Below are 25,238 nucleotides of genomic sequence, written 5' to 3'. Positions count from 1 at the left end.
GAAACATCAAAGCATGCATTTCACAGCAATGATCTTTACAATGGTCTCTCTAATGCAACAATCCAGCGACTGCAGCCGATTCAAAATGCAGCTGTACAAGTTCTCACAAGAACTGAAGAGTCGTGCACATCACACCACTTCTTATATCCCTCCACTGGCACCCAGTCCAAGATAGTAGATATAGTATATAAATGGCAGAGTATATGAGGGCATGCTATTCAACTCTTAGATCCACATGCAGGAGTCTTCACGAGCAAACCCAAATGCAGGGGAGGCTGCTTTCTGCATTTATGCCCCAAGTAGAGGATCTGAGAGGGGCCCCGACACAAACACTTCTAAATGCAGATTGAAAGCCTCTTTTTGCATCACCTCATGCCTATGCATTTAGAGTGTGTGTGGGCGAGCACATGTATGTCTATGTAAGGACATATCTGTGATGCATGTGCTATGCATGTTACATATGTGTATGCATTTGTATATCCTGTGCTATACTGATTCATGCTTTGTGTGTGAAATGTGCTATATAGTCATATGTATACATTAATTAGGGATAAACAACACAATATTGCATGATTACATGTGTTTTAATGATTTATTCTTGATTTTAATGATCACATGTGTGTTCAAAAGAAAATCTACTCATGTCTAACCACAGAAAAAAACCTACTCCAGTGTGTTTCGACCCTGTTAGCTCATAGTGTGTGTGTTTGTATGCATTTTAAAATGTATGAGCTTGTTTTACATGCAATTAAACACTTATTCACATATATTTAACCGAAAACAAAAGCCTGGGACCCTTTATTATTTAAAGGCAGCCTGCTTTTAGAGCTGACTCTCTCTGGGCCATCACATTACTAACATTACTGGTCGTGATATGTTTTAGCGAACGCTGATTAGCTTAGCTTTAGCACCTGCTACTAGCAAGCTAACAAACGTTCTTCTTCACCGCCCAGCCATGTTACAACAAATACAGCAGGCGTTATTTTGCAACCTTTAAGTCACGTTTAATTATATCTCCTTCGATAATGCCTGAGAAGTTAAACTGTTTCAGCTTTATGTTGCTAGTAGAGGAGGAGGACGGTTAGCCGCTAACACGCTAACAAGCTAACATGCTAACAGAGTGAGCTGACGCACAAACTCAGGGCAGCCGTTAGAGAGAATGAACCGGATGGTTCAGCAGCATAACAGGGGTTCTGTTCACTAAATATCTCCTTTAATGTGAGGCTTTAAAGTTACTTTAAGATGCCATTGTATGTGCCTTTTTATTTTACTTCACCACTCCAAAAAACAGCCGTGTAGCATACTGTTAATGTGTGTTACACCGTCACAAACATTAGTACCCCCACATAGTAAATGAGAAGTAGCAGCAGCTGAATGTCTCCTACACATGTGCCTGTCTCTCCTAAAGGACCAAAAGCCCAACATTAATGTTTTCTTTCACTAAAACAAAGGTTGAGATGAATGGTGCATTATTATCACAGTGTTTCTTTCAACATAAGATGATTTTAACAGAGTGGGGGGTTGGTTTCTGTGCACATCATGGTGCCTGCTGTGACTTCAGGCCTGTTTCTGTGTTTTTATTCAGAGCAGAAATCCACTGACACGTCTGATTCTGCAGGTAAACGTTGCATGCAATAATAATCACGTCTGCAAATAGAGAGAGGTGCGTTTACAGTTAAGAGTTCAAAGTTAAGGGGGGTAGTGAGGCTTGTGTAAGAGACGCGTTGTGAGGTGTGTATACCACTTATTTCAGGTGCACTAATCAGGGGATATATATCTGCTGTGATCCTCTCCTGTGACATACCTTTAACAGAAAGGCCTTAGTTCTGTTTTCTTTCAATAAAACAAAAGGTTTAGACGAATAGTGCATTACTATCACGGTGTTTCTTTCAACATATGGTGGTTTAAGCAGAGTGGGGGGTTGATTTCTCTGCACATCATGGTGCCTGCTGTGAGTTCAGGCCTGTTTCTGTGTATTTAATCAGAGTAGAAATCCACTGACACGTCTGATTCTGCAGGTAAACGTTGCATGCAATAGAGAGGTGCGTTTCCAGTTAAGAGTTCAAAGTTAGGGGGGATAGTGAGGCTTGTGTAAGAGAAGCTCTGTGAGGTGTGTATACCACTTATTTCAGGTGCACTAATCAGGGGATATATATCTGCTGTGATCCTCTCCTGTGACATACCTTTAACAGCAAGGCCTTCGTTCTGGCGCCATCTTCTTGAAGCCTATGAAATCCAAACAGTGAGCTGCAAGTAGAGGACAGACAACACACAGGCGGTTCCGTGTTACTCACATGCTATCATATATGTTGTTTTAAACTCTGAGAGGGGGAATGAAGGGAGAATAAAAAAGCAGGTGGGACTGTGTGTCTGAAAAGGTGATCTAACCTGTCAATTTCAGCCAGGCTGTCTTTTTCTTGCGCTGTTAGCTTCGGAAAGTCCTCTTCGATTTCAGTCGCTGCTCCCGACGCCATTTTCTCCTCGTCATTACCAGCAGCAGCGCCGAGACTCCGGGCAGCAGCAGAGGCAGCGGCTGAGAGCGACACTCCGCACGATTTCATGGAAAAGACCCGGGAGGATCGACGGGACCGAGCAACTCCGAGTGCAGAATGCAAAAACAAGGAAAAGGTTGCACAGCTATCCAGGACTAAAACGGGGCGTAGCGTAATTCTTGCCAAATCCTCAAGGAAATGATCCCCTCAAGTTACCTTCCACACTCTTCATTGTACATCCACACACAGCGTGTATTCCAGTGGCACTTTATGCATGAAGTTGGTGTGATGTTGGGTTTCAGGAGGGAGTGTTACTTGGTAATATCGCAAACTTCCCCAACCAGCGCCTCAAAGTTGTTGTAATTGTGTCACATAGGCAAACGCACGCCGCCACCGTCGACACGCCCTCCGCTCTCACGGACCAATCAGCTGCCGACGGGCTTCGAAGACCCGCCTCTGCGTACGTGATTGGTTACTCGCGGTATATTATGATTACGTAACTGACTTTATGGACAGCGGATTGGTCGAAGCGGCTGTCAAACATGTCTATGGGGGGCGGCTGTCAAGGATGTTTGTTGCAACGTTGCAAAATACAGTACTTTTTAGATAGATAGATAGATAGATAGATAGATAGATAGATAGATAGATAGATAGATAGATAGATAGATAGATAGATAGATAGATATAAAACTGTATTTTTATTATATTTTATTGTATTTTAGATATTTAAATTTTAGATATTTAAAAGCTGGAAGAGAGAAACAGCATCTCGTTTTTCCTGTATGTCTCGTATATACAGTGAAAATTGACAATAAAAACCTTTGAATCCTTTGAATCCTTGATAGATAGATAGATAGATAGATAGATAGATAGATAGACAGATAGACAGATAGACAGATAGATAGATATCATACTAATAGATATAGTTATCATTATTATTATTTGTGTTCTCGTTAGTATTATTGTTGTAATTGTTTGTATTATTGTTGTTATTTTTATTTTTATCATTATTATCTTTATCATGCATATATTTTCTTCCTTCTATACTTCTATACAGCTCTGTATAGTTTAACATTTAATCTTATTATTCTGTAATTGTTTGTAATTTTGTGTTTATTTCTTTTTAAGCTTTAGTAATGATTATATATGTTTTCCATGCTAATAAATCCCTTTGAATTGAATTGAATTTAGATAGATAGATAGATAGATAGATAGATAGATAGATAGATAGATAGATAGATAGATAGATAGATAGATAGATAGATAGATAGATAGATCTTAATAATGACAATTTAGTGTATTTTATTGCATTTTTTAAAGCTTAGCCACAGATTTTCTTTCACTAATTCTCTTCACAGATGACTGTGACTATAGAAAGCCCACTCTTAAAGTCAGTTTGCAATTTGGTTTACCTTCACTCTAAACTCAGGCTGTTAGTCTCAAAAAAATGAATTATTATTCCATCAAGAAAGAATATCTTTTGGTGGCCCTAGATTGAGCTTTTGGGGACCAGATTATAGCAGTTTCTACATTTTATCTATTACATTTCTCTGAGCAATAACCTAACTTATCTATGAGTATGTAGAAAGCTTACATAGTGTTTGTGTGTTTTCTTTTATATTTTATTTTTACCTAATATAATTCTATTTTAAAACTGTAAGTGCATTGTCGATTCCTGTCACTTGTTGTAGCTGCTGTAACAAAAGCATTTCCCCCAATGGGGGATCAATAAAAGTATCTCCTCTTATCATATTGGGTTAACATTTTGAAATTACCGTCTCCTTAAATTTCCTATATTCTCAATGCTACATCAAAATAAATTCCTTGTTGAGTATTGTGTAGAATTTCAAAAGAAAAATGTGAAGCTCATATTTTCAAAACTAAAGGAGTATAAGGGCCACTGAAAAAAAAATATATTGTTGGAAGGCAGGCCAGGGAATAACAATACAAAATTTAAGGTAAAACATTTTTAATTCTGAGATTAAAGTCAGAATTCTGGCTGTGACCTAAGATTCTGTACTTTTTTGTCAGAAATATCATTTAAAGTCAGAATTCTGAGAGAAAAAAATCTGTTTTTTGGAGAACAGTCAAGACAGAAATGTTTTTAAGGTGTACTTATTTTTAAAACTCTGACATTACAGTCATTGTTCTGACCTTTAAAAAAAATCTGAATTCTGTCTTTAATCTTGTATCTTGATGTTATTTTCTGAATTCCGACTTTTACTCAGAATTTAGGAGGGCAGGCGAGACGTTATTATTATAATTATTTTATTTTATTTTTTAAAATTTTATCTCTGAATTCTGGTTTTTTTCAGACAAAAAAAAAAGACCCCTTAAACTTTTTTTGTATGACCACCCTTTATTTTTTCTCAGTGGCCCTATTCCTCTTCCATACAAAACATGTTTTACACAGTTTATTACCATTATGGCCATTGTGTTAGCATCATTTTAAATTAATTTTATTTTAATTATATCTCCTTCTTTTAAAATGATTGCATTGTATTGATCTTGTATTTATTTGATTTTATCTAATTGATTGGTTATCTATCTTGTTTTAGCCTTTTATCAATTAATCTTTTGTTGTTGTCTTCTGTCTCTCTGTTCTTGTGTGAAGCTCTCTGGGCTGCATGGTTGAATGTATGAAGGTGCTATAGAAATAAAAATGAGTTGAGTTTAAAAAAAAAATTTTACAGTTAGAAAAAAAATCTATTTTTATTCTCAAAAATATCAACTGACTCTGACAGTATTTTTTCACTTACTTACTGCCAACTCTGGTTTTTACAACACTGAAACTCTTGTTCTCCCTGTTGTTAAACATTGATGAATGATTGTAGTAGAGATATTAGTCCTGCCCCCGCGCGCCTCAGTTTCTCTTTTACTTTGAACGTCACATTTATTCTGTAGATGACGTCAGACGTGCAGGCAGCTGAGGACAGACTCTCCAAAATGGCGAACCGCGACAAGGGTAAGCAGGCCCATAAAGTAAACACATCTCTATGTAAACCTGGACAGGGGCTTATCACAGTGTGATTAAACACTAGTGTCATGTTTTTAACTAAAACTTTGTTTGTTTTTTATGATTTAATGTAATTTATCCTCCTGTTTAATGCCTGCTGTGTTCCGACGCAGCTTGAACGGCTAACTTTTCCACTGACGCTTAGCTTCACTCTGATGATGCTAATGCGGCATTCAGGGCTGCACGGATAATTCCCTCTCCGCAGTTTGGAGGTCGTTTCTTTGAGCTTTGGGATTCAGTCTGAATTTGTGTCTAACGCTATTATGTGACCTGTTAAATATCAGCATTATGAGCCATATATTATGTCTGTGTGTGGTGATTTAGATTTATTCCGAGCAATAAAATACAAGAAAGCTAATTGGAATGTATGGTTGGGTTATTACAGGCTCGCATTAATTAATTCTAAGTGTTGGTCATCCAGCCAAAGTTAACGTCACTCCTTTTCGTCTTGTATCATAACATCAAGCGTGTCACATTATCGCTTTCTTCACATGAAGTAGTTGAAAACTATTTTTTCCGATTTTCCAACACCACATGAACGCAGCGTGAGAAGTAAAACTCTACAGTGTTCTCGTCAGCTGGCTCTGTGCTGTTATATCTGACATTATGTAAACATTTCACAGATTAAGGTTTATAACTGTATGAGGTTATGACAGCACTGGGTTCTAATGTTGTATCTGTGTCCTGTCTGTGTCTGTCCATGCAGGTAAAGAGCTGGAGGAGGAGATCTACGACAAGGTGGTGGACCTGACAGAATATGCCAAGAAACAGAGATGGTGGAACCGCATGTTTGGGAAAAACTCTGGACCTCTGGCAGAGAAGTACTCCGTGGCCACACAGATAGCCATAGGGGGAGTGAGTGGATGGTAAATACACAGAATATAAAACACATGTGGCTCCTGGGAACAAAGATGATTCCCTTTATCCCCTGATCAATCTAATCTTGTGCAGAAGTATTTTAGTCTACTTCCAATAGATCTTAAATTGACACTTTGCATTAAAGGTCACATAGCAGCAAGAAAGAAATAAACTTAAGTGAGTTATCTGTATCAAATGTGCATTATTTCATATCTCATACATCCCTTTAAGTCCTACAATGTTGATGGAAAAAGGCGATGAAAGTCAGCTTTTATTTTGTATACAATGATCACTCGCACACCTGGCTTATTGAAACTTGAACCTAGGTGGTGGTGGTGGTGGTGGTGTTGCATCAGCAGGATTACCCTTGACTTCTGATTAGCGTGCAACAGATTAGTTTCACTTTGTGAATAAAAAGCAGTGATAACATTCTAGACTGTTGATCAGAGTCTAAGGGGGAAGGTGTGCAGGGCTGGTAATGTGGTTTGATCAACATGGAAATACAAGTTGAATCCTAATGCAAAATGTAGTTACACCACTGGTCCACTACTTAAAGTGTTTGAACATTTCTATTCATACATATCAACAACAGTAATCTAAAACGTTTGTAGTCTTTCTTGTTTCTGATTCACCGTCACGCTCTCTCTTGTTTGATTTCAGGTGTGCAGGTTATTTGTTTCAGAAGGTGGGAAAAGTTGCTGCTACATCAGTAGGAGGAGGTCTGCTGCTGTTACAGGTACTGATGCTTCACTTGCAGCTCTCTTGTCTTAAATAGTGGTTCAAAATGTCCCAGAATGTCTTGTCTCTCATCAATAACGATGATTATCCAATACTGATAAATGATTGCTGCTGAAATCACCCCAGCTGAGTCTAATTTGATTAAACAACATCTGTTTAATTCCCCTGATTCCCTCTCCAGATTGCGAACAATAGCGGCTACATCCAAGTGGACTGGAAGAGAGTAGAGAAGGACGTCAACAAAGCCAAGAAGCAGCTAAAGAAAGGCACCAATCAAGCCGGCCCGGAGTTAAACACATTCATGGAGAAGGTGAGAATACTTTCGCTCATACGTCCGTTTGTCTCCCTTCAATCCTCCTGCTCTAGACCTTTCAGACATGCAGAACAGTATCTATTATTAACAAAGACCCAACATCAAGACCGGATCAGATCCAGTCCCATCTTCCAGACAGGACTCAGTCTGATCACATCTTAATCCACCATGAGCAGAGCACTTTGCAGCATTTAGCAAGTTACAGTGGCAAGGACAAACTTCCTTTAACAGGCAGAAACCTCCAGCAGGACCAGACTCATGTTAGACACACATCTGCTGAGACCGTGTTGGAGAGAGGGATAGAGGGAGATGAAGAGAGAGAGAGAGAGAGAGATGATAGTGGGGAGACGGATAGTAGTAGTTGTAGCAGCTGGAGTCTGGCACGTCCACAGCAGCAGAGATCCAGAGGAACCTACGAGACAAGGGAGCTCAGGGACTCCAGGAAGGTCTATGGTTAGTAACTTTAATGGGACAGGAAGAGTTAAAGTAAGAGACAGAGGAGAGAGAGGAGAGAGAGGGAAAGACAGGATCCCAGTGTGTCAGTCTAAACCTATAGCAGCATAACTAAGAGCTGGTTCAAGCCTGATCCAGCTCTAACTATAAGCTTTATCAAAAAGGAAAGTTTGAAGCCTACTCTTAAAAGTAGAGAGGGTGTCTGCCTCCTGGACCCTGACTGGTAGATGATTCCAAAGGAGAGGGGCCTGATAGCTGAAGGCACGACCTCCCATACTACTTTTAGAGACTTTAGGTTCGACCAGCAGGCCTGCATGTTGGGAGCGTAGTGTTCTAGAGGAGTAATAGGACACTATGAAGTCTTTAAGATACGTAGGTCAGAACATACTAAGCTTTCAGTTGATGCAAAAACATCCCTGCTTGTAGTTGTTAAAGCACCTCCACAGATAATCCAAAGATCCCTTTAAGGTTAGATGTTGCACAGAATTATTCTACACAATACATTTGTATGAAATACAAAATAAAAAACAAGGTAACAACATTGAAGTCAAACTTGGAGGCGTGTTTGTTGGACTTGGTTGGTGGAGCAGGCGCAGCGTGTGCTGGGGCTGAAGTCCTTGTCACGCTGGTCGTGGGATCGGTTCCCAGTCCTGGCGGGGTGGGTGCGTGTCGTCTCACGCTCTCTCCCCATGCTTCCTGTCTCTCTCTCTGGTTGTCCTACCCTGTGAAAGCTTGGAGCTCAAAAAATGCACATGCAAAGTCTGCTTCACTCCTTTAAACTCTTCAAAGTGTCCAACCCTGTGCTCATTTCTCACTCTGACTTCTTGCTTTTAAATCTTGTTCAGCAGACTAAAATCTCTCCCTCGTGTTTTTCAGACTCAAGTGTTTGTGAAGAAGAACATCGTGGTCACCAGCGGTTTCATCGGAGGCTTCCTGCTCGGCCTGGCCTCTTAGGATCTGCCAAACAAGACGAGTCTGTATTTCTGGGATGTAATGAAAAACCTCTAGGGACATAGTTTAAATCATTGCTGGAAGCGTTTTTAACGGCAAGCAACCAATCTGTGATCATAGCTCTGGGCTATGTGTCTCTGTAAAAGCTGCACATCTTCTTGTCTATTTTAAAAGTGTACCTCTGTGTGACGAGCTCTGTGGGATTTACGGTGAGAGCAGATTGACCCACTTAAGAAGCTACACTTCCAGGCCAAAAAACCCAAACATATCACGCTCAAAGAATTAAAGCTAATGGACCGTGGTAATATTTTGTATTTATTTATTTTTTACCTATTTGGTTCTGAACCAAATCGAAAGATTATGCACTATTACTGCTCGCATGTGCCCTTTCAAGTCAAATCAAGTGCAAGTAGATTCAAACGTACCTCCTCCACGTGGAAGGTACTGAAGCCCATCAGTCGCAGTGTTTTCTTCTCTTCATTTCCAGACGTGATGCAATCATCTCCTCGGCTAAAGTGCTGAAAGAATCAGGATGTTATTCCTTTCTTTCGAGAGCTACATGGTGTATGGGTTTTATCAGTGTCCCTCATATTTCTCTTGTTATTGTATTTGGGTTATCAGTGAACTGATGCTTTAGATACTGAAGGCTGTGTCTACTCTGTACGTTTGACGAACTAATAAAAAAGAAGAAAATCAGCAGACGTGTTTCTGATTTATTTGTATCATGCTTTTTGCACAATTTCTGTAAAAGTGTTCAGATGTTAAAAGTTTTGAACTATTCTTGTTTTTAAGCTCAACATCTTTTGCTCTGTATTAACGTCTTTACATGCTGTTATACTGGCTTCCTTCAATCCTAATTAATAGTCTAGACAAGCCAAAGGAATGTGAAGAAAAATATAACATGAAAAAATGAATAAACAAGATAAGAATATATGCTTTAGTTCTTCAAATGTTTAAGTAAGGGGCCAATCCATGAATTTCCTCATTGTGGGACGAATAAAGGAGTATCTTATCTTATCATCCTGTTTCAGCTCAGCGGTGAATCTATGAACCTCAGCCTTGGAGGCAGTAAATATTTAGATCTGTGGCTGTAGAATTTATCAAGATTAATCAGGAGCTAAATTTGATATTTGATATTATTACTCAGCCTATGTAGTACAAAATATAACATGATAATAAATTAATACATCTCTATATTATTTACAAAAAATCCTATTTATATAGTTGTGATGGAATTTTTCACAACAGTCCAAAATAAATCTGAATGTTCTAAGTGAAAAAAAATATAAATATTGTTCCCACCTCCGTGTTACAAAACGAACAGGAATAATCCTGATCAAGTTCACATTTTTCCAAACACCTTTAGAAGCAACTTTTCAATACGATATCTCTAAGGATACTTCTTTCTTTTTATTTGTACTACAATATTTATTTAGAAAATAACAGGTTTTTAACACTGAATCGCTCTTTATCAAGAAGAAGAAGAAGAAGAAGAAGAAGAAGAAGAAACCTTTTTGAAGGTTCTTGATAACATTACATATATTGATATCAAACTTGCATACGTATAGTTATACATATTACAATGCATTTAATACAATAAAATAAATTATAAAGCTTTATCAGACATGACATTATAATTATTGATGAAATAATGAAACATGAAAAAGAGATAAAAATAAAACTAATAAACAGTAAAATTAGATATATATTTATTAATCAGCGTGGGTGAGATTCATTACATTCAATCAATCAATCAATCAATCAATCAGACTTTATTCATAAAGCGCTTTTCATACAATGACATTGTAACACAAAGTGCTGTACATAACTTATGAATAGAATAAATTAAGAAAAAGTTCCCACCCTCACCCCCGACCCAAACCCACCCTATAATCCTAAGGTTAATAACACAATATGCAACAATAGTAATAAAAACTATAAAAATAAAATAAATAAATAAAATAAAAAAGAAGTTGGAAGGAAATGCTCTTATCCATCCATCCATCCATCCATGATATCTTAATGAGGAAACACTGGAGGTAAAATAAGATGTTAAAATTCAAAACAGGAAAATCACCAAAGTAAAATACATTTCTAAGATAATAAAAGACTAAAAGATTAAACCATTAAAATAAGTTAAGATGCTAGACTTAAAATAAATAAATAAGTACATAAATAAATAAACTAGAATAAAAGTGACTAAATTGGAAATAGATAATAAATAAATAAATAAATAAATAGAACCATTAAGAATAAAAATAAAACTCAGTTAAAAGCAAGACTAAAAAGGTAGGTCTTGAGTTTGCCTTTAAAAATATTAATGCTCTGGGCAGCCCTCAGATCCGGATTCGGATTTATGTATATGAAATGTACCGTGCAGTGTTAAAAGGTTAATGAATTGTTGCTTCACTTTCATGATATAAGATGATGTTTTTAGGGTTTAATTTAACAGGGTAAGTCATAAAATTGGCAACAAAATTGACTACGTCTCCCCAGAATAATTTACTTACTTGGCATTCAAAAAATAAATGCTTTATATTGTCTTCTTCCTTTTTGCAAAAATCACATTGTTTGATCATTTGTAATAATGTATACTTTTTTCTGGATATATATTATTATTATAATTTAATATTGCAATTTTTTAATTTGATTAGAATCGTAAATCTGTGCACTAATTGCCATTTTATATTAAAAAAGGAAGAAATCCAATCCTCACTTCTTGCTTCAAGTTTCCCTCCTTTACGTCAGTAGCTAAGACACGCCCCCTAATGTAACGCTTCCATGGTAACCATAAAACAGACCGTTGGGAATTCACAGCTTCTGAAGTTTATGAAGAAAATAATCAAACAGAAGTGAACATTAAAGTCATGGCGTTACCTTTTCTACCCGGGAACTCACCAAACAGACAGGTAAGAGTCCTACCTGTTGTTTAAAATCACATTAAAGGAGTTAACTGATGATTTATTTAAATATTTCACAGTTTGTGCTGCGTTTACTCAGCTAGACGCTAACTACATTTACAGACTTTAAGCTAGTTAGCAGTTTATGGTTAGCAATCTATGGTTAGCAGTCTATGGTTAGCATGCTATATTCTGAGTTAAATGTATTTATCTTTTTAAAAACTGACTTAATTCTCTTAATTAGGCAAATGAATAATTTTAGATACAAGTTAAATCGTAATGCTACCCAGTTATTTTATTCAATTTAATCCAAATTCAACAAATAAATTGTGACGTCAAATTAAAGCGACCATTTTTTGTTATCAATAATAAACCAATAACTTTTATTACAGTTAGGAGCCACTTTGCCTCATGACAGATTAAACTTGAATAATTTAAGTTATTTTTGTGGCAAAATATGTTATGTGAACTGAATGATAGTTCAAATTTTAATGAAATGAAATTTAGAAAACAACATTTTTGCCTTTGATAAATGAGTTAATAATAATAATAATAATAATAATAATAATAATAATAATATATAATTATATATATATATATATATATATATATGTGTGTGTGTGTGTGTGTGTGTGTGTGTGTGTGTGTGTGTATATAATAAATACATATCCAGGCCTAAATAAAATCTGATTTAAATTTTCTTTATGTATTTACTTTTATTTTATTTTTTTTAGATTTCTTTTCTTTGTACATTTTATTTAAAGTGTGTTTCTGCATTGGGTATCAAATCCTATACTCAAGAATGGGTTAAAAATGAGCTATTACTTACAGAAGATAGTCTTACTGTATATATATATACATATATGTAACTCATATAACTCATCCAATGCTGACATGCTGCCACGTCTTTGTTTTGTCTTGTTTTGTTTCCTTGTTGTTGTTTCTTTCGTGTGAAAACTACTAAATAAAAAGTATATAAAAAAATAATAATAAATGAGTTAATTACTTCAACTGAACTCAACTCAACTCACCTTTCATACATTCAAGCATGCAGCCCAAAGTGCTTCACAAAAGAACAGAGACAGAAAATAACAGCAGAGGTAAAAGTGGAAAGGAAAGGTATACAAAGTGCTTAAAAAATAAAGTCATCATGATCAAATCATTAAAATGAAATCAGAGAAGTAACAGAAAAAAAATGTAAAAATAAGATATAATCCTTATAAGATAAGATAAGATAAGATAAGATGAGATACTCCTTTATTCGTCCCACAACGGGTAAATTCATGGAGTTACAGCAGTAAAAAAAATAAGAATTTCAACAAGAATATATATATATAAAAAAAGTTGATCAAAGTAGACAGCTTGGCCATAATTCTCCTGTCAGCCACCACCTCCACAGGGTCCAGGATATGATAGAATCAATAAAGTAAAACCAGAAAAATAAGATAATATCATTATAATAAATTAAATATAAAAATAAAATAGAATCATTATGATAAAATCAATACAATAAAATCATTATAATAAAAATTAATAAAATACAATCTCATAAAATAAAATCATTATAATACAATAAATTAAATGATATCAGATAACTACCAGAAAAATAATTATTAAAATAAAATATGATAAAATAAGATAAATAAAAGTGATGCTTAAACAATGATTATAATGGTAATAATGCAGTCTAGTGCTAAAATGAAATTACTCCGAGTTAAAAGACAGATTAAAAAGGTATATGTCTTGAGTTTACTTTTAAAAACATCCAGGGAGTTTTATTAATCTTTTAGTGATAGAGAAGTATTTTAACACTAACTACATTTAATGTTATTATTATTGTTATTTATTGGAATGTATGCCTAAATAATTGATGACTACCTGCTGAGTATAACCTTTTCTCTCTTGTGTGTCTCAGCTGGGGAAGGAACGGTTTCATAAATCCCAACATTGTGACATTTCCGATGGACGCATTCTGGTGGGATCGGGGAAGTCGGGCATCGGAGGAGAGCTATTACCTGGCCAGAAGTTCAAACCAAAGTTTTCTGTCTACCCCAGAGGGCAGAGCAGTGATGTACCGGCGTGGGTGGCTTTCGACAAACAGGTGAGCTGTCTTAAAATGTGTCTGAAGAAACCTTTTAAAGCTCAGTATCTCATCCCTGTCATACCCTCTCACCCCTGCAGGCTCTGAGTTTTGAAGCGTTCTTCCAGGAAGCTGTGCCTGAATCCCACACTGAGACACACCGCGTCAGGAAGTTTAAAATCTACTTCTACATGGAGGATGACACCATACAGGTGGTGGAGCCAGAGATCAAGAACAGTGGCATTCCTCAAGGTCTCTGTGATGTCCCAGGAGATAACTTAGGAGTGTTTCATCTTTCATGTTCTTCTTTTGCGTGCAAGTCTGAGATGTAAGATGTGATGAGCAGGTTTGCATCTGTACCCGATTTCACTGCTTCTTTTTTTCTCACCACAGGGACATTTATTCGTCGTCAGCGTGTCTCCCTTCCTCCCCCGGACGATGACCAGTTCTACAACATTTTCCATTTCAACATCAACCAACAGATGGTGCTGCACTCACGCACTTTCACCCTGACCAGCTGTGACTCTTTTACAAGAGACTTTCTAACCAGACTGGGAGTTCACCTCAATGACAGCACCACTGTACCCGAGGACCCGTACAGCAACTTCCGGGAGCAGGTGGGAATCAAGGCTACACCTTCAATTATCATCAATCAATCCATCAATCAGACCTTATTTGTAAAGCGCTTTCATACAATGATACTGTAAAACAAAGTGCTGTGCATAAAATAATAAAAATGGAATAAATTGAAAATATTAAAAAAAGAAGAAGACCCCCCAGGCCTCGACCCCACCCCACAGTCCATTAATAATAACAATAAAAATTAATTAAATTCTTTTTTTTTTTAAAGTTGCTGAACAAACTGAGGAAACGCTGTCATGATATTTTAATGAGGAAACACTGGAGGTAAAATAAAATGTTAAAACTCGACACAGGAAATGAAACCAAAATAAAATAACTGAACAAGAAAATAAAACACTAAAAGATTAAACCTTAAGGTGCTACACTAAAAATAGATAAAGCAAAGTTAAAAAAGAACAAAATATTAAAATGCTGAGAGGAAATCTGTAAAAACCACCAACAGTGACACAGTGGTACAGAGAAGTATACAAGGTTATACCAATGGAGAGCCTCTCCTCAAAGTTAAAAGGGAACAACAGATATTTTTTTGAAATTTGGCAACCAGTCTTAGTTTATCTACCCAATGAAATTACAGATTTGTTACAAAAAGGCGGAGTACCTCTCAATCTGAACCCTATTTTATAAATAAGAATTGCATTTTCCCATCCCCTTTTGCTGTTTTGGCGGGTTGCCGTTAGCCCTCTTTGGGAAGGGCTGGTGGCACGATGCCTTGTATAAGTTCACCTCTTTGCCAGTGGAAGGTGGAATAAGTCTAAATTAAGAAGAAGACCTAAAAAGGTCCATCTTGAGTTTGCTTTTAATTTATGTTATTGTTTGTTTTGTTTGTTTAATGTTTCATATTATTTGAATAATTTAAAGTATTCCCCTTTCCTTATATCATTCTGTTATCTCTTAGTAAACAGTTAAGAAATTATATTTCTCTCTTACTGAATTTATAAGCTGCCCTTTGTCGATCAAGACTTCCAGCTGTTTTACCTGAATCAAATTGTCATTTAAATTTGAAGTTATAATTAAGACAGTTCAGTGTCATAAACCTGCTGATGGCTCTGGTGACCATTAAAAACACTCTAACCTCAGAGAAAATCTCTTAACCCTGTGATTATCTGTTCTTTCTTTCTCATCCAGATTGAGAAAAGTAGAAACCCTCTCCGGCCGTACGAGAGGCGTGACACACTGAAGCAGTTCCTGGACCATGACCGCAACGTGCTGCGCTTCTTCTGTCTCTGGGACGACACAGGGAGCGTGTTCGGGGACCCCCGGGAGCTCGTCCTGCACTACTACCTGGCTGACGACACCATCGAGATCCGCGAGGTCATCTCAAAAATCCCGGGGAGAAACACTGTGCCCAACTTCCTGCGCCGCTGCAAACTACCCAAGGTGAGGAAGCAAAAGAAGAGTGTCTGAGTCTGGGGACCAAGGCAGCAGAAAGAGGAGTGTTCTTGTCTTTAAAAAGAGGAAGGTGGAAGAAACAGAGTCTGAAGATTACAGAAATACTCCAGTATGTTAGAAAATTGGGACGTAGAGTAATTGGAACATTTAAGAGTGCAAAATATATTATTAGTATAAAACAGGACCAAGTACGGAGCCCTGTGGGACACCATGTAGTGTGATTTAAAATCAGGAACATAAATCAATGCTTTCATTTCCATGTCCATCACACTGTTTTATAATTATTGATGGTTGACTCAAACCAAAAGGATGGCAGAGCCTCTCTTTCTGGTTGGGTGACTTTTCATCCTCCTCCCAGCATCCCTCCGCTCCCCCAGACCTCATTCGGCCTGACAGACCTGCTGCAGCATCCCGTCCCCCTCAAGCATTTTGGCTTTCTCCTTCACTTACTGACTGAAGCCTAATTCATGCTGAAAGACAGCCAGACCTCAGCCGTGTGTGTGTGTGTGTGTGTGTGTGTGTGTGTGTGTGTGTGTGTGTGTGTGTTCAGTCCAGTAATGTAGTTTGTTCTGATGCTTTTCACTAAATGTCAGTCCTAAAGGTTGACCATAATCAACCATCCAATAGGAAATCACCACATCCATCACTCCTTTATTCTCTCTCTCTCTCTCTCTCTCTCTCTCTCTCTCTCTCTCTCTCTCTCTCTCTCTCTCTCTCTCTCTCTCTCTCTCTCTGTATCTATCTCTCACTCTGTCTATCATTTCCATCCTTGTATCTCTCTGTCCAGATGTGTGTGTCCATGTTTTCATGCCCCTCCTCAGTTCTCATGTGTAATGTCTTGCTGTGTTGTTTCTCTGCAGCATGGAGTCTCCCAAATGAAGCAGCCTGGAGGGGTGGCAGACCGCACGGTGCTCAATGTGTTCTCCTCCACAAGTCAGGGGTCGCGCTTCATACTGGACAGCCTCAAAGTATGTCCTGTCTTATCCACGCTCATGATCCACACGTGCTAACAACAAAAACAAATGAATATTTAAAAACTAAATGTTGTTTGAACTTGAAAGTAAGCCTTAAACAAGCGATTCTATGTAAAGACTGGGAACACCCACTCTTCCAGGTTTAAATTCCAATTTAGTTTTAGTAAATCTTAATAGTCTTTTAAAGTTGTTGTTTCTTTTGGAAATGTACTCTCTCTCTGGACGCAGGGAGAGTCAGGAAATAAGGGAGAGAGAAGGGTATGGCTGCTGCATTGAGCTGATCTGGGGTCACCGTCACCCACGCAGGCATACGGCACACACTGCAACATTTTTCACTCTCCTCTCTCTCCTCTCCGTCTTGCAGACAGGATCGATCCAGGAGGAGTTTTATAAAGACAGCGATCTGATTGTTGGAAAGGAGGTGAACGTGTGGGGCCGCACAGTGCTCATCACCGACTGTGACAACTTCACCAAAGAATACTACCGCTCCAAGTTCGGCATTGGTAAACATTCATATTCCCTCATGGTGTTTCATGTTTATTCTATTTTAATATTCATACAAAGAGTACAATGCTTCTTCAGACAGACATGGCCGCTTTCAAATACTGTAAATACCATACAAAAGCCTAAAATGGAATTCCAGTACAGGAAGTTAAACTCTTATAACCCTGAAATTATATGAAAATAATGTGAAAGCACATTTTCAACTGTTTTGCAAAACAGCAGCTTCATTTGCATAATAGATATAAAACTCAAAATCATTTAACAGAACAATCTGTTGCTGCCAGGCCCTTAAACATACCTTTGATCAGAGACCATGCTTCATATTTCACTTTAGGCTTGACTGGTTTACTGGAGAACTCTCCTCTTTGACTGTAATAAAACAAAACATTAACATTCACACTGACTTCCTTCTTTAATGGACTAACGGAGGCCACAGACTGCACCTCGCTGACCACTGACCCCTTTTTAATACTGACTTTAATTATCACCACTATTTAATCCATTTGTAACATTTGTATATATATCTAAATTCTATCTTTATTCTATCTTTATTTATCTATTTTTATTTTTACTTATTTTATTTTACCAATTGAAACTTTTTCTTGATTGTACTTATGTCTTGGTTACTGCAACAACTGAATTTCCCCACGGGGATCAATAAATTAATATCTTATCTTATCTTAACAGTTAGTGACATTTCTCCATGCTTCTCCCTGCAGTACATTAATATGAGCACTTGGGGGCAGTAAACACCTGCAGGAGGTGTTTCCTCCCTGCATGAGTGACTCCTGACAGGACTGGTTCATATGATGAGACATTTGTTCATAGGGTGAATTATTATTTATATTGTGTATTGTGAGTTTTATTCTTCTAAATCTTGATGCAGCTCATATAATCCTCTGGTTCTTGAGGTCCAGTCGTTAGAGGATGGATGTAAGGACCAATTACAGAGCCGACATCAGATACTCTGCCCCTCTAGCGCTGGTATTTCTCCTCCAGAGTTAAAGGCACTGGGGACCCTGGGAGGCACGCGGCTCCCCAGCAGGTGAAACCAGAGCTGGTCCTGTACGAGTCTGCCACCCTGGGCCAGTTCTAGGTCTGTCTGCATTAGTCACAGTAGTAAACCAGGCAGAGCCCGCGGTGACTGACGGGTGTGATGGAGGGTCCTGTCTGACTCTTAGGTCATGTTGGGGTCACAGTCAGACCCGGGTCTCAGCTCTCCTGCATGGATGGATTACCTGCTGCCCTCTGATCATCCCACCTCTCCTCCATTTTTGTTTTGTCTCTCCCTTTCCCCCCTCAGAGGACTTCACCCCGGTGCACTACAAAGCTCCCCCAGTCCCGAAGCCCATCAGGAGGATGCCCCCTTACAACGGTTTTGGCTCAGAGGAGGACTCCCTGATGTTCTGCCAGAGCCTGCTCCCCAAACCCCCCCAGAAAGACTTCCGCAAATTTATGGAAAAAGACAGGTTGGATGAGTCGTAGTCGCAGACCAATCAGATTCCTCCGTGATGTGTGTGTGTGTGCTTGAGCATGTCATCGTCCCTCCCCACAGATGTGGCCTTGAAAGTCACGTGCTGAATTACCGAGCCAAGATGGTGACCAGCGATGTGATCGACAGAGACCGGACGTTCATCCTCTCCTTCTTCCTCACTGACGACTCCATCAGTGTGTTCGAGCGCCCCAAGAGGAACTCAGGTAAAAAAACAACAAGTTGGACCAGAACCGCTCCAAGACACAAGATACAAATCTACGACTCTCATGGTAAACATTAACCTCAGAGATACAGTTTCCATCTCCAGAGGCTTCTGAAACTGATTGAACAGATGACAGTGAGCGCATAGACCTGCTTCTTTTTTCAGGGATGGAGAAAACTCCCATCAATGTAAATTGTTGTTTGACATGTTTACTGCATTTCAAACTGGATACTATGTCCTGAGGTTATAGTCTCACAGCATGGGACCAAAAAAAAAAAGATCCATCCAACCATTTAAAAACACATAACAGAGCAGCAAGAGCAGCCGTCCACATGTAGAGATACATAGATTTAGATTTAACATCAGTTTAACACCTTCCCTCCAACACTCTCCTCCTCCAGGTGGGTTTGGCGGTAAGTTTCTGGAGCGTGGCCGCGTGAAGAAGCCGGGTCAGGAGCTGTTTAAGAGCGAGATATCAGAGTACTTCACGGCACAGGATCTGTACGTCGGTGCCACGCTCTGCATCAACAACAGGAACTTCCTGCTCCTGGAAGCTGATGAATACACCCTCAAGTACATGGAGAAACACGCTGAGGAGGTGAGGAGGGGAATGAAGGAGAGATATTTGTATTACTGTGAGTTCTGAAGTTATTGTGTGGCCGTGACATCCAGGTCCTACAGTCCTCTTTGTTAGCGTGTTACTTTGTTAACAAGATTCACAAGGCAAGGCAAGTTTATTTATAAAGCACCATTCATACAAAGAGCAATTCAAAGTGCTTTACAGAGTTAAAACCAAAAACCAGAACGGTAACAATCAACAAAAACATACAGCAAACACTTCAAACACTTCAAACACTTGCCAGTTATGTTTGATCTACTCTCTCTCTGTACTTATGTAACTTAACGTACATAGTAAACAGTGTTGGGTCTTATTATTTATTTAAATCAGGAGGGATTGTTCTAAATAATCAGCCTCCTTCACTGCTCTTGAGTCCGTAACTTGCAGAGTTTGCTGTCCCGCCGGACACAGAATCACATCTTGTCTTGAAAGAAATGAACCTTTAATCATTCGATTCATCTCAGATCTTCTTCCCAAGGATTCAGACTCCTTGTAATGCTGTGTTCCTAAAGCAGTCATAAAACCACAGAGAGTTCATTTTATAATCCTTACAACCTGCAGAGGTGCAACAGGGAAATATGTTCTATGTGATTAAAGATCGTGTGTACTTTTCAACAGTTCCCCAAAGCCAACATTGGAAACATCATCAGTAAACTACGATCAATCCCAGAGGACCAGCAGAGCGAGATCAGGAAGTTTCTGACCCTCAGCGACCCCGGCAACACAGGCTTCATCCCCTACGAGTCATTCAGGTACGGTGACGCAGCAACAGTTGTGCAAAAGTCCCTTAAGATGATAAGTAGTATAAACAATCTGATCACGAGTTGAAAGATGTTCACCACCTTCACTTTCTCAATCATGAAGAACAAATAAATAAGAGTCCAAGCGTGTGGAGAGGAGCTGTGATTATCAACGGAGCAACCATCAAAAGAAATGATTCGCCGGAGAGAGACGACAAACATACACTGTCTGAGAGGATTTCAACATCGTTTTTGGCATTTTATGGACTCAAAGTTAAATTGCCAGATTGTGAAATCATTCAGGATTAATGATGATGGAAATTAAAGTGGCAGCTTTAATGGAAAGTTTGAAGAGGAGGTGACGAAGAGGATAAAAAGGATGTCTGTTCTTTAGTCAGGACTGTGTTCGCTTTTATTCTGCTGGATTTAACTGCAATAATTAAAATATCTGATGCATTACATTTATCAGCTTTTACTCTGTGTGTTTGATCAAACATAATTTGTTTGTTTATTATGTTGTTATTAGAGGATGGATTAGAGGTTTCTATAATCCTCCATGCTCTGTTTGTTTTAATGGAAGCACCTGTAACGTCACCTTATTTCCCCCCTGAGGATTAGTGAATTATTCCTACTCTGGTCCTGATTGAATGTGTCTTCATGTGTGGATTATGTGCCTGTAAAACACCACAGGGGCCTGCTGAGCGGTCTGGACTGCGGTCTGTCAGAGCATGAGATTCTGGTTCTGGGCCGGAGCTTCTCAGAGCCCGTCGGGCCGCCCGAGGTGGACGTGGGTCTGATGCTGGCTGCAGCTCAGGACTTCATCAAGAAGAAGCCCTTTGATGATATCCCCGCCATGGCCAGAGCGTTCGCACACCAAGACCAACACAAGTAAGCTTCAGACACACACACACACACACACACAAACACAGATGTTAGTTCAGGACCAAACAATGCTGCAAAAGAAACACACACACACACACACACACACACACACACTGCATCACAACAAGACATCAATCGTGCAGCCGGTGGCCCCATATCTCTGAGCAGAGATTAGTTCCAGCAGTGTGAGAGTGCAGCATTGGAAGCAGATGGACCCTGAAGACCCGAATGGCATTTAGCTCTGCAGGCTACAGGACACACAAACACAGGGCCTGTCTCCCTCTGCTCTCGTGTGTCCGTGTTGACACTCTCTGTTAGCGTGAGACTGTTCATCACCAGCCATGTAATGAAGACAGCATGACAAGAATGGGCCTCTGGACCGTCTGACATCACGGTGGAAAACAACTGTGGCATCCTCTGTTTCACACATTAACACAAACACACACACTAACTTAAATGTCACACAACTTCAGTTACACAAAAAATACTGAGGTTGTGACAGGGGGATTTATTATGAACAGGCTAATGATTGGAGCAGCAAAACTGTCTGAGTTGAGGCGGTTGAGAGGCGTTGGGTGTGGCTGAGGCTGGGCAGCAAGTGGTGAGGCGCTGAGGCTCGGTGGAGGGAGTTAGGCACAGGACAAAGCTACAGGAAACACAATCTTTGACAACAGAATCACAGTTAAAGGAGTTAATAATACCACTAGTGGAATGGTTACAATCTGGCAGCATGTGGGGAGAAGACCAGAGCTTATATGAGGCAGCTAATCTGGAATAGATGGATCACAGGTGAGTGGAGAGCCCAGCACCTGGTGACCAAGCCCAGCCTCTGAAAAGGAGCACAGGGAAACAGACTTCTCCGGGTCGCGGAGGTAGCAGTCCAAGCAGATCAACCCAGACATCCCTCCCCAGCAACACTTTCCAGCTCCTCCTGGGGAATCCCGAGGCGATCCCAGACCAGGCGTATATTTAATCCCTCCACCAAGTTCTGGATTGTCCCCGGGGCCTTCTCCCAGTTGGACGTGCCCGGAACACCTCTAAAGGGAGGCATCCGGAAGGCATCCTTATCAGATGCTTGAACCACCTCAGCCGACTCCTTTCGACGCAAAGGAGCAGCAGCTCTACTCTGAGCTCCCTCCGGATGTCCGAGCTCCTGACCCTCTCTCTCGGTCATGACCCACAGCTCATGACCACAGGTGAGGGTTGGAACGTAGACCAACTGGTAAGTTGGAAGCTTTGCCTTCCAGCTCAGCTCCATCTTTACCGCAAAGGTCCGGTACAACGCCTGCATCACTGCTCACGCTGCACCAATCCGCCTGTCGATCTCAGGCTCCATTTTACCCCATTTCATGTTTTCTGTTCTGAATGCTACGGTTTAGGGGACGCTCTGTCATTTCCAGGTGATTTTAGCACAACATGAAGCTTCATTTGTCTTATAATAACAGAAGAAATGAATGCACAGAGAAAATTTGCAAGGTGAAATGTGCATGATGCTGTGCCACAAAGGCCTTGCTTCTTAAAGTTAAGATCAGTCTGTGAATATTGATCCAAGCTCCAGTCAAAAAACAAACACTTTAAAATTGTTTGCTTCTCGTCCTGTAGACGGACATTTCATAGCATAAATCTTAACTTTGTATTTTATTCTTTTAGCTTGTTTATTGCCATTAAATCATAGTCAACATGTTCATTTCGGATTCACAGCGCTGTGTTAAGTCGGATTTGAACTGACTTGCCAGATACAGTGAAACTGAGACTCAGCGGAGACAGATGCTGAAACAGAACGCCAATAGACGGTCTCCACTCTAGAGACCCTGGTGCTGATCCTAGCTAACAGGTGATCAAACTGGGCACAGGTCAGCCTGGAGTATCTGGAAGCAGCAGCGGAGTTCATCCAGACACAGCTCATAGAGGAGGAGGAGGAGGAGGAGGAGGAGGAGGAGGAGGAGGAGGAGGAGGAGGAGGAGGAGACTTTCACCCAGCTGTGCACTCGTCTGGTCGATGTTCTGAACCAGACGTGACAGTATTTGTATTTTCAGAAGCATCTGGATGGAGGACTTTTTTAGAAGTTGGAGTTAAACCATCATTAATAAACACAAATGATCCCATGTAAGATAAACAAGACAAAAAATCATGTCTGCTTTCCTTTAGATGCGAGCTCAGCCTCGAGAGGATGTTTATTTTCTTTGTGCTGAATTCAAATAACCCATTAAAAACAGGCAGGTAGCCTGAACGTCTGTCAACAATCCCCGCCTCACGTCTAATGCTTCTGGGCGTTTGTTCTTACATTTGATGACCGCGTCTCTGCTTTGCTTTTGTCTCCAGAGTCGGCCGTCTCTCCGACAAAGAGATGAGGACCATCTGCAAGGCCTTCCAGCTCCCGCTGCCTGAGAAGCTGCTGGGAGATCTGCTCAGCAGGTAAGAGGGTAAACCAGATCCAAGGCCCTGCAGACTTTCCTGAATTCTTTGCCTGAATCCCTCTAAAACATGACACATTAGAAGCAGATAAAACAGTTCCTAGTGTCTAAATATTAAGTACCTGTCAGTTATTTGGATGTATTTGTGCTTTAGATTTTCAGACGGGGACAAGATCGACTACAACGCCTTCCTGGCCGGCATCAACTGGGTGGAGTACCCGGCTCCTCCAATAAAGCCGGAAGACTCTCTCAAAGTAAGAGAGAAGTTCCACAGTGACACAAAGAGTAAAAGCAGCAGGAAGGAGGGGACAGAAAAAATATATTAGCTGAGAGTTAATCAGAAAAGTACGGTGACTTCATCGTGCGTGTGTGTGTGCACGGATTTTCAAATAGTTGGAATATAAAATCAATCAACATCTTATCCGGATCTGTGATGACTCAGAGGACGCAAGAGCCAAAAACAGAATCAAGTCAAATAGAAAGAGGACGATTAAAAGTGGCACGAAGACACACATACACACACACACACACACACACACACAGTCAGAGGTGGTCGCTGCTTCCTCCGTCCCTCTTGCGTTTGTATCTTTCCTGTGTTAGGCTGATTTAGCACGCTCTGCTCCGACCACGTCTAAGCTGAAACAGGTGAGCAGCAGAGATATACACCACGGCAGGACAACAAAGAGGGAGTGAGAGCGTGTGTGTGTGTGTGTGTGTGTGTGTGTGTCTCCTCTGTCATGGTTTCCTGCTGCTCTTTTCCTTTTCTGATCAAAGACAGAATTAGTCCCTCAGTCTGCTTCAATACTCCTTAAAAAGAGGAGAGAGTGAACCTGACTCCTCTTTCTTAAATGTGTGTTTCTGTCACCTCCAGTTTGTCTTCAACTTGACGCCCGCTGTCGATGAAGCTCCGCTGAAAAACGTCAACTACTCCTCCCTCCTGAAGGACGTCTTCAGCGCTCCGTCCATCAACGCTGACCCAACGACCTCCATCTCTTAGACAACAAGAGGGAGGTGAAACAGCTTCACACACACACACTTCTCCATTAAAGAACCTGAGACATCGGCTCACCAGCGTCTGTGTTTTCGTTGGGGGTTTGTAAAACTACAGGGGGTGGGACATGTGTGCGTGATTTGAAAGTTTGTTTACTTGAACATGAACATGTTGGCAGTAATGGTCTGTTCAGACTTAGGCGAGCACAATCCAGTTAAAGTGGAAAATTGATGCTGTAGGGCGGGAGAGAACACAGAGCACAGATGCTTTTTGATGTGTGTGTGTGTGTGTGTGTGTATTTCATAAGCTGGTGTGAACCCCTGTGAGACTCTGGGTGTTAAAACAGAACCATATTTTAGCTGTACACATATTTTGAAACAGCACCAAGCTGCACCATGAGTAAGATCAAACGCAGCCTTGTTTGAACCTCATTTCTAATTAAGGACGGAGTTTAAACTCTACGTACGTTTTAGAGGTTTCATCGACTTAGATAGATTCAACGTAAGAATAAGAACTTTCATCTCACACCGTGCTCAGAGTAGCTTTTTAAGTTCACCATAAAAGACTGGTTGTTGTGGAACATTG

General features: G+C 39.8%; 3 protein-coding genes across 3 annotated transcripts in view; 2 read left to right on the top strand and 1 right to left on the bottom strand.

The window, feature by feature from the left end:
* The window catches only part of kdm6a (lysine (K)-specific demethylase 6A), a 55,836-nt gene extending 52,929 nt beyond the window's left edge, over positions 1 to 2,907 (bottom strand). The window contains exons 1-2 of the mRNA XM_034694072.1: positions 2,389 to 2,907; positions 2,184 to 2,247 (exon numbers count right to left, since the gene is read on the bottom strand). Of these exons, the coding sequence (XP_034549963.1) occupies positions 2,184 to 2,247; positions 2,389 to 2,561 (237 nt within the window). The 5' untranslated portion in view covers positions 2,562 to 2,907. The remainder of the gene's footprint in view (positions 1 to 2,183; positions 2,248 to 2,388) is intronic.
* Positions 2,908 to 5,348: 2,441 nt separating this feature from the next.
* On the top strand, positions 5,349 to 9,517 carry fundc1 (FUN14 domain containing 1). The gene is made up of 5 exons (XM_034694477.1): positions 5,349 to 5,457; positions 6,215 to 6,374; positions 7,027 to 7,102; positions 7,286 to 7,414; positions 8,747 to 9,517. The coding sequence occupies exons 1-5, from the start codon at positions 5,397 to 5,399 to the stop codon at positions 8,822 to 8,824; spliced, it is 504 nt and encodes a 167-aa protein (XP_034550368.1). The 5' UTR covers positions 5,349 to 5,396; the 3' UTR covers positions 8,825 to 9,517.
* Positions 9,518 to 11,597: 2,080 nt separating this feature from the next.
* efhc2 (EF-hand domain (C-terminal) containing 2) lies at positions 11,598 to 24,727 on the top strand. The gene is made up of 15 exons (XM_034694155.1): positions 11,598 to 11,730; positions 13,637 to 13,822; positions 13,903 to 14,053; positions 14,195 to 14,418; positions 15,569 to 15,820; positions 16,693 to 16,800; positions 17,171 to 17,309; positions 18,614 to 18,779; positions 18,866 to 19,008; positions 19,409 to 19,605; positions 20,245 to 20,378; positions 21,057 to 21,254; positions 23,571 to 23,663; positions 23,817 to 23,916; positions 24,534 to 24,727. Exons 1-15 carry the CDS (start codon positions 11,689 to 11,691, stop codon positions 24,657 to 24,659), a joined length of 2,259 nt encoding a protein of 752 aa, XP_034550046.1. The 5' UTR covers positions 11,598 to 11,688; the 3' UTR covers positions 24,660 to 24,727.
* The last annotated feature ends 511 nt before the right edge of the window (positions 24,728 to 25,238 follow it).

The sequence above is a fragment of the Notolabrus celidotus genome, chromosome 10, assembly GCF_009762535.1.
Source record: "Notolabrus celidotus isolate fNotCel1 chromosome 10, fNotCel1.pri, whole genome shotgun sequence".
Lineage (NCBI taxonomy): Eukaryota > Metazoa > Chordata > Actinopteri > Labriformes > Labridae > Notolabrus > Notolabrus celidotus.
Note: the sequence above shows the minus strand (reverse complement) of the source record. Positions and strands in the feature narration are given on the sequence as shown.

Coding starts and splice junctions, on each gene's coding strand:
- fundc1 (XM_034694477.1), top strand. CDS start 5,397: ATGACGTCAGACGTGCAGGCAGCTGAGGACAGACTCTCCAAAATGGCG. Junction 5,458..6,214: donor AATGGCGAACCGCGACAAGG/GTAAGCAGGCCC, acceptor CTGTCCATGCAG/GTAAAGAGCTGGAGGAGGAG. Junction 7,103..7,285: donor GAGGTCTGCTGCTGTTACAG/GTACTGATGCTT, acceptor TTCCCTCTCCAG/ATTGCGAACAATAGCGGCTA.
- efhc2 (XM_034694155.1), top strand. CDS start 11,689: ATGGCGTTACCTTTTCTACCCGGGAACTCACCAAACAGACAG. Junction 14,419..15,568: donor ACAGCAACTTCCGGGAGCAG/GTGGGAATCAAG, acceptor TTTCTCATCCAG/ATTGAGAAAAGTAGAAACCC. Junction 23,664..23,816: donor CTGGGAGATCTGCTCAGCAG/GTAAGAGGGTAA, acceptor TTTGTGCTTTAG/ATTTTCAGACGGGGACAAGA.